Raw genomic sequence first — 14,474 nt, forward strand, 5'->3', positions numbered from 1 at the left:
AATCCGGTAAAATTATTTTTGCTATCTCATTTAAAATGGCTCTAGGGTTGTACACAGGTCGATTGCACACAAATTTTCCAACCAAATCGAACATCTCGGGTTGACGGTTACATCAACTAAAATAGAACAAGAACCAAAGTATAATAGTATGTCTCAGTTTGTTGGTTTGATCATCAGTTTATAGAAAACCAAGTAACTCTTTACCTTAGTCTTGGTTTGATTTGAGCCCACAACCCAAGAAAATTTATCTGTTTAGAATTCAAACGTCTTATTTAGAGTAAATAACTAAATATTTTATTCTTTTGTTAATAGTTTTTTCCTAGGTTCTTTTGTTAATAGTTTAGTCAATGAGTAGAGAGTACAGCCTATACACCCCTAAAAAATATAATATTATTACTTTATAATTAATTATTATTTAATTATTAATCTCTCTTTCTCTCTCAAAACAATATATTATTATTATCATTTTTAAAAGTAAATCAAGAATAAATATGAGATATGAGAGAGAACAACTAATAGGTTTGATTTTTGATGGAGAGACCAATTATGCCTAGGGAATAGGGGTCAAATGACTTCTCACTTATACAATGCATAGGGGCTTTGCGTAAGGCCTAAAGGTGACTTCTCATTAACTGTCTCTTACGAATTGGGAAATGAGAATTAAGACATGGGAATGGTTAAGCTAAGGTCACATGTATTATTAACATGTACTCATTCAGTTTTATTTCGATTTACATATTTATAAACCGCAATCAAACCATTCAATCAGACTTATTTCTAAACCAAAATCGCCCAGCTTATTTGAGAACCAACCACATCGGTTCAAGTTGGTTTGATCAGTTTTTACACTAGTGTGAACAACGGTAAGCGGCTGTCCTTTCAAACGGGTTCTTTGTACAAATGACTTTGAAAAAATTCACTTGTTAAAACTTAAAAACTATCTGGGTCTTAAACATACAATGACTTTCTCTTCTCAGTGCTCAAGTCAAAAAGATTAAAAAAAAGAATCAATTATTAAAATTTCTATTTCTAACCATTGATAAGCTCATATCCCAGTAGGCAATAGCTTTTCTCATATTTCATATAAGCCCATTAACAATAAATGCTTCTTACATACTCACACTTTTTATCCATACATGTCCCTAAAACATCTCTCTCTCTCTCAAAATATCCTTTTCCATTCAGTGGTAGTTCTAGAAACTAATCAGACAAGAAACAGAAAAAAGCTGCTGGGGTTGAGAGCTGACAGTCCACCACAATTCAGTCCTACGGAGAACGGAGATATACCATTCAACCAACTTCTACGTTCAACAACTATGAGATCATGGATAGGAATAGGATATGGGAGTTCTTCATAAGCCAACCAATATTTAAAAAACCTTCAAGATTCTCATATACTTTTTTTTGGTTATTATCAATAAACAATTACAAACCGGTCAAAAGAATTCTTGGTCACATACGAATACGAGTGTAAGTAGAGAAGAGATAGAACCACCCACAGGACGAGCACTATAGGCAGGAGACCTGGACATTGACAACAGCAAAGTCTGACGCCAGGAACAGGAAAAGGAATAAAATCACCCAACCCATCTGAAAGCCTGAAACCCAGGGCAAGGGTCTCACCAACAAAGAACTGAAGGAGTCACACAGAGTATCCTCCCTCCTACCACTTCCCTAGTCCCTACTAAGGGCAAGGAGTGGGAAGGGAAACCAACCTAGACCCACATTCCCACACACTTTTGATTTGTTTTCTTGATGTCTGTATCTGTATGGCATCCTAGTTGACTTCATCCGGACTTGGTCATCACACAACAATTCAACAAGACCAAATGGAATTCGCCCCACTTTCCCAACAAGTCAGTAACGTTCACATCTACTTTGCTATTAAGTTTCTGCTTTTCATACACTTAATATATTAATGTCATATATACACTTGCCTGTATACCCCCCTCCCCCCTCTCCAAACAAATTGACGTGGCATCAGCAACTCCCCATCCCGCTCCTGTCAGTTCCAATCAAGTGAGTGATCACTCAGTGATGTAGAAATATGTCACTAAGCACATAGTAGCACTTAGTTTAGACACGGCTCGACAAGGCATGGCCGGCAGACACCTCTCCGGCTATCAAATCTAATGCCTACTCTAACAATGGTACCTCTTCTTTCCTAAGTTTCTTGAGTTGGCGCTTTGCATATAGTGTGATGGCTACGGTCACAGCAATTGTCCCACAAAACCCGGCAATGTTGAGGATGGTCTGCTGTGTTGAGAGGGACCTCTTTTCATGTGCAGCATCCGCCAACGTCCTGATTAGAATACCACTGTTGCAGAGAAAGTTCAAGTCAGCATAAAAGGAGCAATATGTTCGTTTTTTATCCTGATTATTAAGGTTATTAGTTTACATAAGGCTGTCAATGAGTTGGCTCTAGCTAACCAACCAAACCGACCGATTATATTGGTTCTGGTTCTGTGGTTTTTTCCTGATTGTTAATTGGGTCAGTTCTGGTTCTTGCTTATTTCCAAACTGATTAAGTGGTACGTTTGATATAAAATATATAAAATAATGTTAGTTACAAACACTTGATATTACTGTCTACTGTCACTAAAATCTCTCTCTCTCTCTCTCTCTCTCTCTCTCTCTCTCTCTGTATATATATATATATATATAATCTAGCTGTTTACTAAATATGTATAGTTCCATTTTTCTATTGTTTCTCTTCTTTTGATCTGAAAATCTAGGTTCTACGTCTCGTTTGAATCCATTAATCCTTTTCCCCGATTAAACCCTATACTGAGAGTCTGAGACTATTCAAAGTGTAGAGAGAACATCCATACAAAAAGGTTCAGAAGTTTCTCCTACAGTGAGACTATTCAAAGATGCAATAACAAACCTATACATCATCTTCTCTAATGTCCAAGCATTCCAAAAATATTCTATCAACAGTGTGGTGTCAGACTCAGACTGGACAGAAAGCCAGAATGCCGATTGGGTCATTGTCACTGGTCCAACTATCTGGTCCACCCTGAGTCTAACAAACAATGACTTAGACGTCAAGCATTCTAGTCCAAGATAATAAGAGAACGTCACCCAATGACTCGATCAAATGATTACATTTTAGTTTTCCTGGCACGGCAAAGGGCTCATAGGAAGCAGCTATTTTGGGCAGAATTGTAATATGAGCTAGCTTGTAAGCTAATGGGTTGCTGCCTTGCTGGAATTTCTCTCTGTAATCTGCCTTGAAACTCTTAGAAGAACAAAGAAAATAAGGAAAGAAACTTTGGTCTAAGGAATGGAGGAAAAAAATAGGGTTCAAACAAAGGAGAAATTAATCGCGACTCTGCTTATCAAAAATAAGAGTTAATTGAGACTCACCCTGTAGATCCATTTTATGTATTAACTTTCAAATAAAGGAGAAATTACATTTGTGCCTCTGATTACTATAAGACTAAAGTAGAGAATGGGAGCTGCACCAAACATGTCAACTAAGGTACAGCTGCACCAAACACATCAACTAAGGTATAATTTAACTCACCTGAATCAACTACCACTGTTACCAACCTCCAACTAAGGTACAGTTGCCCCAAACACATCAACTAAACAGCACAACACATTGAAAAATCACTGTAACACTTCACATGAAGAAAATAACCCCTCTTTGAACTGCTGATTAGAGGGAATCTAGAAAACCACCAACAGCACACAAACTGGAATAAATTTCCCCAAGGCTGTGTTCGGTTGCAATGCAAATAAATTTGCACTGGTGCAAAACCATGGCAGTGCAAATGATTTGAGAGTAAATTTTGACCTATTTTTGTTTGAAATTTTAGCTTATTTTGTTTGATTGCAGTACAAATGAAGTAAATTAAGGCATGAAGAAGAATAAAGTAAAATCCAAAACGAAATCAAACAAGAATTTGCATTTTTTACATTTGCACTCCCATACATTTGTACTAGTGCAAATAAATTTGCACTGCAACCAAACACAGCCTTAGGGATGATCAGTCCTTTTGCGTCCCTTTTCCTTCCTTCAACAACATATAGAGTGAGTTTGAAATAAGAAATAATAGAAAAGGGTGTCTAGAACGAACCAATAGATTACAGGTGCTCTTATACCATGTACTCTGAAGAAGGAAAGAAACAATAGAAAATAAGGAAAGAAGCTTTAGTCTAAGGAAAGAAGAAGAAGAAGAAGAGTCATACTCTCAACCTGTTGACCCATCTTTTATTAACTTTCAAATGAAGGAGAAATTGCAATTGTATCCCTGATTACAATATGACCAAATAGCCAACCCCATATAGTTGGGATGAGGCTTGGATGATAATGGTGATGATTATTGATTACAATGAATGACTTTTTAACACATTGAGGTCAATCAGCACTTTATTCATAAGAAAGTTGCTTCAAAGGAAATTTGTCCTCCTTATGCAAAAACTGCTTATAAGCTAATAGATGTCTTGACCAAATCTATCAATAAAGCACCATTGTTTCATGTTCTTGACAAGATAGGAATGCTAGATGTCCATGTAGCAGCCTAATGAGTTCTGATAGAATGTGTTAAGTGTGGGATAGTTAACATATAAGCGGGGAGGCATGGGTCTCTCTACCTTTGGTCTTCAAGTTCCTTTTGCTAGACCCTAGATATCTTACAACTTTTTGCAATGTGGTGTCGACTAAGCAGTTAAGGTTCCTAGGTTGAAAAATTTGACACGATGTGCCTCGTATTGGGCATATCATAGCATACCAGCAGGTGGCTGAAACAGCTTTTTAAGGCATTTTAAGGAAACATTGTTTTTAATAGTTAAATAACACCAAAGGGGACCTCCTTTGAAATTTTGAAAAACACCTAAAAAAAATATGATGTGTGAGGTTAAAAGTACTTATATACCCCTTCCGCCATACAAGGGTGTATCAATACTACTAACCTTGAGTAGAACCAAACACTTCAATGACAAAAGAAAGGGGAATTGGTGGAAGAGATGACCCAGAGAAACATGCATTTTGGCATGGAGCTGAAGGTAGGGTGTTCATGTAGATGGGATGGAGGGGGAGTACAAATGTGTACATAGGCATAGGAGAATGTTAGTCCGCAGGCTGTAGGGATGATTAGGGTGCATGGCACAGGCAACAATCAAAGACTCTATTTTAGATTTGGGATTAATTTCATACAGAGGGGGAGGAAAGTTTAGGATTATTTAAGTTATTTGAAAAATAAAAATTATAGTATTGTTTAAGTCAGTATAGGAACTTTATTAAGTTAGCATATTAACAAGGAAGTTAGGGGCCATTGCTTGGTGTAACAGTAGAACCTCAGGGGGATGACAACAATGAGAATGCACTTTTTAAGTCTGAGAGCTGCCGCTTTGTGGAAAAAAAACAAGGAAGAAGAAGAAAAGAACAAGGTCAAAGGTTAGGTCAGACAGTCCACCCCTCCGAAGACCCCAGATAACCGGGACTGGCATTGGATAATGGCCTTCAATATGAACACGGAAGCTACTTTTAAAAACATTCCTAGCAATTTGCATCTGCGGGAGGTTGAGATGTTGGGTTTAAGAATATTGAAGGTATTTAACAAACAAAATAATATTCAATGTGGCTATGAGATTTTGTAATTATACATACAATTCATCTGGTCTATCATGGAAGATATCCTAGGAACATAAGAAGATGGTGATAGTGAGGCAACTGAACTAACAAAGCCTTATCTCAACTATTAAGCCACAATGTTTAGCTACCTTAATCTTCATGAAGAAAAACTTAAAGTTGTACGTCATGAATTCAAATTTCAAACTTCTCAATTGGGTAGAAGCACAAATCCAATTACAAAGTCCTTCAAATGCTCCAAAAGTAGAACATCAAGCAATTGCTCTAATCAAAGCAAAGAACAATGTTATAACTCCTTCAATTGCAGTTCCTAAAACTAAGGATGTCACAAGTAAACTTGGGGAGCATGACCAATGATTTAAAAGGCGCGCCCAGACGCACAGGCAAGGCACATTTTGGGGTATGTGCCTCACCTAGGTCCTAGGCGCACCCCTTTCGCCTGATGCGCCTTGCACCTCAGCCCAAGCATGCGCCTTGCACCTCAGCCCAAGCATGCGCCTCTTTAAAATTTTGCACTTTTTGCTTTTTTTGAGTCTAATGGTTGGGCTGGAGGCTCCGCCCCCGGACCCCGACTACGCCCCTCGAGGCAAGCCCAAACAAGTCTATGTTAGGGTTTGAAATTCTTATTTCTCACATAAAAAATAATGATTCTATAACTTTCATTGCATTTTAAGAAGATATTTTATTGCAATGAATGAATGAACAACATTAGCAAATAGGGGGTTCTCGGATTTTACAACTTTCATTCATTCATTGCAATAAAATATCTTCTTAAAAGGCAACTAAAGTTATAAAATCATTATTTTTTATGTGAGAAATAAGAATTTCAAACCCTAAAATAGACTTGGTCAGGCTTGCCTCAAGCGGCGTGGTACAAAGGTGACTCATAGAATCAAGAATGCAATATGTTTTACATCACATTAGCTACTTGAAGCAATGCAATTAAGGAAAAAAAGTGAATGTGGGTTTTACATGCTTGAAAATGCTTTATATGTTTGCTTTTATTTTTAAATTTACATTTGAATATGCTTTACATGTTATACTTATGTATTTTAATTTTAGATGATAGGTTTTTTTAAAACATTCATTTTAAAATTTAAGTTTATATTTTTTATTAACATTATATTTAATATTTTTTTGCATTTTTTTTAATTTTCTGACTTTTTTTTACTTTTAGCTTTTTTTTGTAGTTTTGCGCCTTGCTTAAAAAGGCGCACACCTTGCATTGCGCCTTAGGTGTAAATTGGCCCTTGCGCTTTTTTAGCGTTTTGTGCTTTTAAAACACTAAGCATGACATAGGATCCCTAGCCTACGACCTGTCAATGGGTAATGGATCAACCTTCACTGTAACTATATTAAAATTTGTGTGCTTAGCATTTCATGTTTGCAAGGATTTGGAGGTAGTGGAGAAAATCATACCTGTAGATTGTAACAAAAACTTCAGGCACCACTCCCACCAATGATCCCAGTATGTAAGGGCCATACTTAACATTTGTTGCAACAACAGCATAATTGAATATAATATATGGAAATGGAGAAACCCTCAGTAAGGTAACTGCTCGAAACTGATGAAACCAATCTCCTGCACCAGCTAATCTTATAATTGCAGCTTTTTTTGGTGATTTTTCCAGCCACCTCTGCATTATCATAGAGGACATTAAACTAAGATATGCAATTGAAAAAGAAAAGAAAGGACATAAAGAAAGATCTGGTTTGCTATTAAAAGAAATTTGTGACAACAAAAGATACTAACCTGAATTTTATGATGAAAAAGACCATAACCAAATGTAATCCCAGCCACCCACATGGAAGGTGAAGATGGCAACAATAGAGTAGGGAATAATGCTATAGAAACAAAGAGTATAACTCCAAGCACTGGTGGGCTGAATGTTGTCATCTCCCAATCTAAGATCGGGATAACCACCTGTCAAAACACCAAAAATCAGGACATTAATAACAAGGGAGGGGAACAAAGAGTGCAAGAAGAAAAGAAAGAAAGAAAGCATTCCCATTGCAATTTGTTGAAACAAACACCAAGCAACCAAATGCCAGTTGATATTGAAGAATAGATACCAAATACTGTCTAATATCAACCATACCACATTGAAGCATCAATAATGCATCACAAAAATTAATTTTGATGCATCTATCAACCAAAGCGGAGAGGCAACAACGGGATGCATAGCAAGAAACTAGTTTAGGGAGCACTTGCGCAACAAATTCAGATCAGTAGAAAGATCAACAATCACATGTGCTAAAGCTGGAGCAACTAATGGAAACTCTAATTTTGACAATGGAAGTCGATTACAATGAAGCAATGGTAGAAGACAATTCCAAAGTGGTGATTGAATGAGTCGATGGGAACTATGAAACTTCATGAACAATTGTCAATATCGTAAACATAAAGGATATCCACACGCTGGCACATCAGCAATTCAATCAACAGGACTTGAATCTTCAATTTGTTAATTGGAATAAGGAAGGGAACCAAGCGGTCATGTTGTGGGTGTCAGGACCTGGAACCAGCATCCCCCTCATGAAATGGCTAGTACTCTCAAAGATGTTAACGTTCCATCCCTAGGCTAGTACTAGTAGCTAGTCTGATGATATTCCATCTACGTGCCAAAAGAAAAAAGTGGAAGTAATTCATGAATTCCAAATTCAGAAGTCAAAACTAGGCAATGAATGCAGAACAACTTGAAGATAATGCAGGGAATAACAAACTAATGAGACTCCTAACTGGACCAGTCCAATGCATAAACATTATTAGTGCAATTTGAATAAGGCACACTAACAAAAAACCAACAAATATAGATTCTTAAATTTTTAGGTCAACAAGAGAAGATCTGATAAAATGAGTACAGCAACATAGTCGTCATTCATTACAATACAAATTCTACCTCCTGGCTTCCTGGGATATGTCAAAGATATAGGCAGAGGAAATTTTTGACTTCAAGCAATAGGAAATGAAAAACAGAGAACAAAGAAATTACTTCAAAATGAAACTCTGAAAAATGGAGTTTGTATGCAAATAAAAACCTTGTCAAGGACGAAAGGGACGGCCCAGATGAGGAAAGCAGCGGTGAGCAATCCCAAGCAAATGCATGCTAGAATCACCTTCGCCCACCACCAGAAAGATCTGCCCCAAAAGGATCTGCACCCAATAGGAGATGATGGAGACTCCGTCCTTTCCAATCCACCCGCTTCGCAATCATTCGGGCATTCCAATCTCACATAATCCCCATTTTCATCCCCCATCTGTAGCTTCATCTCCGGAACCACATCATCATCGACATTGTATGTCATCTCTCCGGGGTATTCAAACCAAGCCCAATTTCTCAAATCCGAGAAAGCCAACAAAGAATTGAAATTTGGTAAAATGAAACTACTAAAAAATTTAAAAAAAAAATCCCCCAATAATATTAAAAACGAATGGGGAATTTAGTAGTTAGCCATGGTTCCTTGATTCTGCAATCGTTAGAGAAACCCTACAAGCGAAGAAACCCCAGAACAACAGCAAAACCTCCCCTTTTAATTGCCTCAAGGCTCTTGCAAGAGCACTTCAAGTACTCAAAAGCATCTCTTTCCTCCACGCCTGTAGATTGTAGAATAAGAAACCTTAGAAGCCAATTTGGTTCGATCAGAAACCGGAGTACGTTCAAGCTTCAAATGACCGAGACCGAATGACAGGTACAAGAATGTTTGACAAAATCACAAAATAATCGGAAGAAGCTGAACAGCCTGAACTGCTGAAGCAAGAAAATAATCCTAGAGTAAATAAATAATAAATAAAAAGGTAGTCGGCCCAGTGCCAGACCACCAGTGGTAGAATCCTCTTTCGGTGAGAGCTCCTCCAGGCAGGGATCCTCTACCAACAAAACGCTCCCAATAATGTCCCAAACTACCACTGCAGCTGTACATGAGAAGATGTTCCGAATGTGCGGCTGCAGTAGGCAGTTGGGACAACCGTAACAGGAAAACGCAATAAACCCTATTAAACCGAAACGTTCCGCACGAAACGAAAGGTCGGGTGGATGCTTACGACGATATTGAATATCATCCCAATCACAATCCGGTAAAAGAACTCCGATTCCCGAAACGGCGATCCGCAATTCCACAGGTTTCGCGTACTGGAGTGTGTATCGTGCAAGTGCCGCCACGTTTCGTGCTAAGAAACAGTTGGCAAATGGAGGAAGTTTAGGCAAGATGACACAAATGAGTCACGGATTGACGTGGTTCAAACGGTCGAGTTGTAGTTGTTGTAATCTGTAGTCTCAGAGCCTCTGAGTCTGAGCTCTAATAAAAAAAGACCAATCCTAACGTCAAGTCGGTAGCGACTACGTGGCGTACCAGCCGTTGACAAGGAATAAAGGAGAGAAGTGTGAAAGATAAATTTCTACCCTGCTCTATTACATATTGTTGCTACGTGGCAATAAGAACGAAATCATAACGTATCAGATGGTATTAGACCTTTCCGGCATTTATTATCTCCCTTTTAAAAATAATAATAATAATACCTCATTCTATTTATATATTATATCCATCGATTGCAAAAAAGAAAAAAAAAAAAAATTAACGTCTTTCTTTTCGGTTATTCCGAAAGAATTGAAATTGAGGGCTTACCAAATCCCAAATGCCGCATCTTCCTCTCACTTTCCTAATTTAAATATCTCAACACTCAATCCCATATTAAACCCTAAACCCTAATACATCTCAAAATCCCCCCACTTTCTACAGGGAATAATCGACTTTTGTTTGTGGTGTAGATCTTTAATGAGTTCATCGACAATTAATTCTAAAAACAAAAATAAAATAAAATAAAATATAGAAAATGATTTGATTCCATGCATCCTCTATTGCCAATAAAAATCATAAAATTTCATTTACTTGTCGGTGAGTGAAAGATAATGCAGAATAGAATCTTTTTTATGTTACAAATCCAGCTGTTTGTATTGATGAAGTTGGCTTACTGGTTTTCTCATTGCAAATGGTTGGTGTAGCCAAAGACCCTTGTCTAACGACCAAGCGGTCCTCCTGTCAGGGTGTAAAGATAAGGCCGTAAGTGGGTCGATCAATCAACCCAAAGTCCCAAATCAATTCTATTCAAAATAATCCTATCAGCGGATGTTTTGAGGTCTTGACCAGTTTAGGGGATGGACGTTAAATCAATCTTTTTGAACCAGATTTAAAAAAATAAAAAATAAAAACTAAAATAAAAGAAACAGGTACTGATACACACCGATACGCCTCTACTGTTTTTTTTAGTTTTAGTTTTAAATATATTATTTAAAAAAAGAATGGATTCCTGAAAACACTTGTAAATAACTGTATTGAAAACCAAAAGATACAATCATATCATATCGAAATTTTAATCCTTGATTATGATGATATTTGGTGTTGGAATTGTTTCTTCTAAGGCATTTATACCATCTCAGTGATATATGGGAATTTTGTTATCTCCTTAATTTTTTTCTTACCGGTTTGTATATTTTCAAATCGTTTCAAGTAGTATTGGATTCTAAAGGTGAAAATGTTATTCTAACGTTTCTCACAATGAAAACAGCTTATTTTTCACCTGTATAGCACCTAATAGCATTAAATAATAATATAAAACATACATAAAGCTAAATATTATTTTATCGAATTTTAAAATAAAAAAAAATGACAATGGTATCAAACACCAATCATTTAATTCTGTTTTATTAATTGTCCCAAACTGATTATAATTGGATTGGGTTGGCTTATAATTAAGCTAATAGCGGTAAATGGGTTGCCGGGTTAAATAGGTGGATTGTAGCTCAACCCACACGGAATCCACTCAAATCCTCTCCTAGCATTTTTTTTAAAAACAAAGTATTCTTGGCCAACTTGAAAAACACGTTTGTTGATGGCACAACAATAAATAATATATTAATATGGTGTAATGTGATCAACCCAAATACATGACACAAGAATAACTTCTGCATTAGGTTTGGCCGTGTGCTTGTAACGGCCTATACCTCACTTCCCATGAATTTGCGGAATTCAAGGAATGGTTATTTAATTTAGGTATTGTTTGGCAAATTAATTTAGAATGATCTTCTAACAGTTCAAATGGTTAAAAGATATAATAAGCTTTCAGAATGTTGTCTTTAAAGATAAAGACCGTTTGATAAACAGCTTGATTTATTGGGCTTTTAAAAACCCGTTTAAAAGTTATTTATTACATAGAAAGACCAGAAAGTTTCATATGAAAGCTTCCTGAAATTTGTTGTTTTTGGGTCTTTCCGTGTATGCATCTTTTTATCTTTCCAGCTTTTGATTACCAAATGGGAGAAAATCGATTTTTCTGCCTTTTGAGCTTGTTGAAGCCTAAAAGACCACATAAAAATGCCACCTTAATTAGTTGGTTGATCTTATTTTAAATGGCAAAATTTATAACTTTTTTAACTAGTGAAGGATTTGAATTGGGTGGTGGATTTGATGATTTGTGATATGATGAAATTTTTGGATTCTAGGTAGAATGATGGTTTTTACGGGTTAAGATAAGTATGTGTTTGGCATAGCTTCTGTTTATTAAATAAACATTTGTACTTGATTTATCTTCAAAATCGAGAAAAAGTATTTGATAAATCATTTATTGACAACTAAGCATCACATTAGCAAAACAATGAATAAGCACTTAACCGTTGGGAGAAGTGTTAAAGTGAAACTTCCCAAACAATTGACATGCATATAAATTAAAACATTTTATCAATAACTATATGTACAAATCGATATGATAGGATAATTGAGTTTAGATTTTTGAATGCATCATGATAGACATGTTTTTTTTTAATTATTATATATTATGATATATCACAAATTTTGGAGTATACCAAAATCTTGTATTTTACAGTACATTTCACACATTGGATATATATTGAATAAATATTTATTTAATATGTATTAAAAAATATATTTCAAATCCCAATGGTTTAATTGATAAGGTCTTTTTTTATAAAAAAAAATGGGGGTAATGGGTACCGATATGGATTATCCCCATTGTGTAGTATCATTAAAAAAACACCATAATGAAATTATCAAAGCTATGATGAATTTAAAAACCTATCAGTTCAAATATACCAAGGTATGGCCCAATAACCAAGAATGCAACGTAGATAAAATTGTCACCAATGAATGTTTACGTCCCAGCCACTATTTGGACAGTCCAGAATCTCCAGATGAGTTGGAGACAAAATCATGTACACTGGTTGAGCAAGTTTTATTAGGAGTAAATACGCTCGTGTTTAATACAGATGAAACTCACAATAAATACTAGCATATTCAATCATAATAGATAACCCAGCCCACCATGCATGATTTTTATCTCTAGCCAATCCTTTCTCCCATTTGGGTTGGATTTCTTTTCCCTGAATAACATATGTGCTGAATTAGAATTTAAGATTGTTGGGCTTTTTTTTTTTTTTTATGGCAAACCTGAAGCCCAGGTAAATGAGAGAGCAAAGTGAAAGAAAGGAGTTCATATTTGCCTTACAACGTCCCACAGTACATCCCCGTAAGTGTATTGGGAACATCTCCCAATGATGACATCATCAATTTTAGTGTTATCATCGGGAGATGTTACTAATACACAGTGGGGATGTATTGTGGGATGCCCCTTGTGGGGCACAGATGTGAACTCGAAAAAAAAATGCTTAATTGTACATGGCATAGGTATCGGATCCGATTATTTTTTGGTTTGAATAATCCGTTTGCACAATTGAATAATATTTTATTCATATTCCATTTGATTAAAAAATTCAAAGTTGATTATTATATTCTATATATAATTTATAATAATAAATTTAATATTTAATATTTATATAAATTTATTATTATGTATAAGTTAAAAAATAATAAACTTCTTTTAGTTTTTTAGTTAAAAAATAATCCGTCTGCTGCCATGGAATGCCGTATGACACCCAATAAAATACCAAGATATTTCTAATGTGTTTGCTACAACAACAAAAAAAATCGTTTCAATGCGTTTCAACATGATCTGTGTTCGTAAATCGTACATACGATAGATTCCAATTTTATGATGTGTCCCAGTCTCATAAATGTGTGAATAAAAGTATGTTGAAACAGTTTTTTGCTGTATGTGTGAACTCCACTTATTATCTAGCCAAGAATAACATGACAATTGCCAAGTGCCAACATAAACATGGCATGACTTGTCTTTTGCTAAACCATTTTCCTGATATCACTCTTTCATATCAAACATCATTTTCCCTTATTTGTTCCATTTGAAGAAGCATACAATTAGAAAGGTTGTGCTTGAGTGGTGTGTAAGATGGGTGCCTATGCAGGGTGGGGCTGGGGTAGAGATGCATGCCGAGCACATAATCCATGAGTGGGCCCTCTTTAAATCTAAGTCGATAAATATATAATATACTTTTTCCGATATTGGTTATATGGCTTTAACCCCATATGGGTCAAGTGTTGACGAGGGGTAATTTAGTTCGACCTATCAACATTCGGACATGTGGATTGAACTGATAATACCAATGACAACTCAGTATTTCTTGCCACCTCAGTGAGCTAGGTCAGTTTGGGTACATCAAGCACTTTGGCAAAAACTGAAGTACGAGTAGCTCATGATGGCCCGACCTGTCGAGGTGGCACGTAGTCAATTTCTAGAAGCTAGCCAATTAGTTATCTTCAACCTCTCTGGAATCACGCCACACATCCGCAAGCATTATCCTTACCCTGCTCGGATTGGACGGATTCGATAAGCCTTATCAGCCCACACGAAGTCCACCTCCAAGCGCGGAACAAATTCTTAGTGGCGTGGGATGAGGATTTAGGAGGTGTTTCGTAAGACCTATGGCAGCTCGCCTATATAAGGGCACCA

At 36.3% G+C, this 14,474-nt stretch overlaps 1 protein-coding gene across 1 annotated transcript; it reads right to left on the minus strand.

The window, feature by feature from the left end:
* Nucleotides 1-1,050: 1,050 nt before the first annotated feature.
* On the minus strand, nucleotides 1,051-9,551 carry LOC148880195 (uncharacterized). The gene is made up of 4 exons (XM_088962027.1): nucleotides 8,639-9,551; nucleotides 7,353-7,523; nucleotides 7,019-7,236; nucleotides 1,051-2,317 (listed from the first exon to the last, which is right to left on the minus strand). The coding sequence occupies exons 1-4, from the start codon at nucleotides 8,903-8,905 to the stop codon at nucleotides 2,137-2,139; spliced, it is 837 nt and encodes a 278-aa protein (XP_088818153.1). The 5' UTR covers nucleotides 8,906-9,551; the 3' UTR covers nucleotides 1,051-2,136.
* Between the last annotated feature and the right edge of the window lie 4,923 nt (nucleotides 9,552-14,474).

This window comes from Nelumbo lutea, chromosome 1 (genome assembly GCF_056320005.1).
Source record: "Nelumbo lutea isolate HS-2025 chromosome 1, American lotus-T2T, whole genome shotgun sequence".
In the NCBI taxonomy this organism is placed as follows: Eukaryota; Viridiplantae; Streptophyta; class Magnoliopsida; order Proteales; family Nelumbonaceae; genus Nelumbo; species Nelumbo lutea.

Coding starts and splice junctions, on each gene's coding strand:
- LOC148880195 (XM_088962027.1), bottom strand. CDS start 8,905: ATGACATACAATGTCGATGATGATGTGGTTCCGGAGATGAAGCTACAG. Junction 7,237..7,352: donor TTTTTCATCATAAAATTCAG/GTTAGTATCTTT, acceptor ATGATAATGCAG/AGGTGGCTGGAAAAATCACC. Junction 2,318..7,018: donor GTTTTTGTTACAATCTACAG/GTATGATTTTCT, acceptor TCTCTGCAACAG/TGGTATTCTAATCAGGACGT.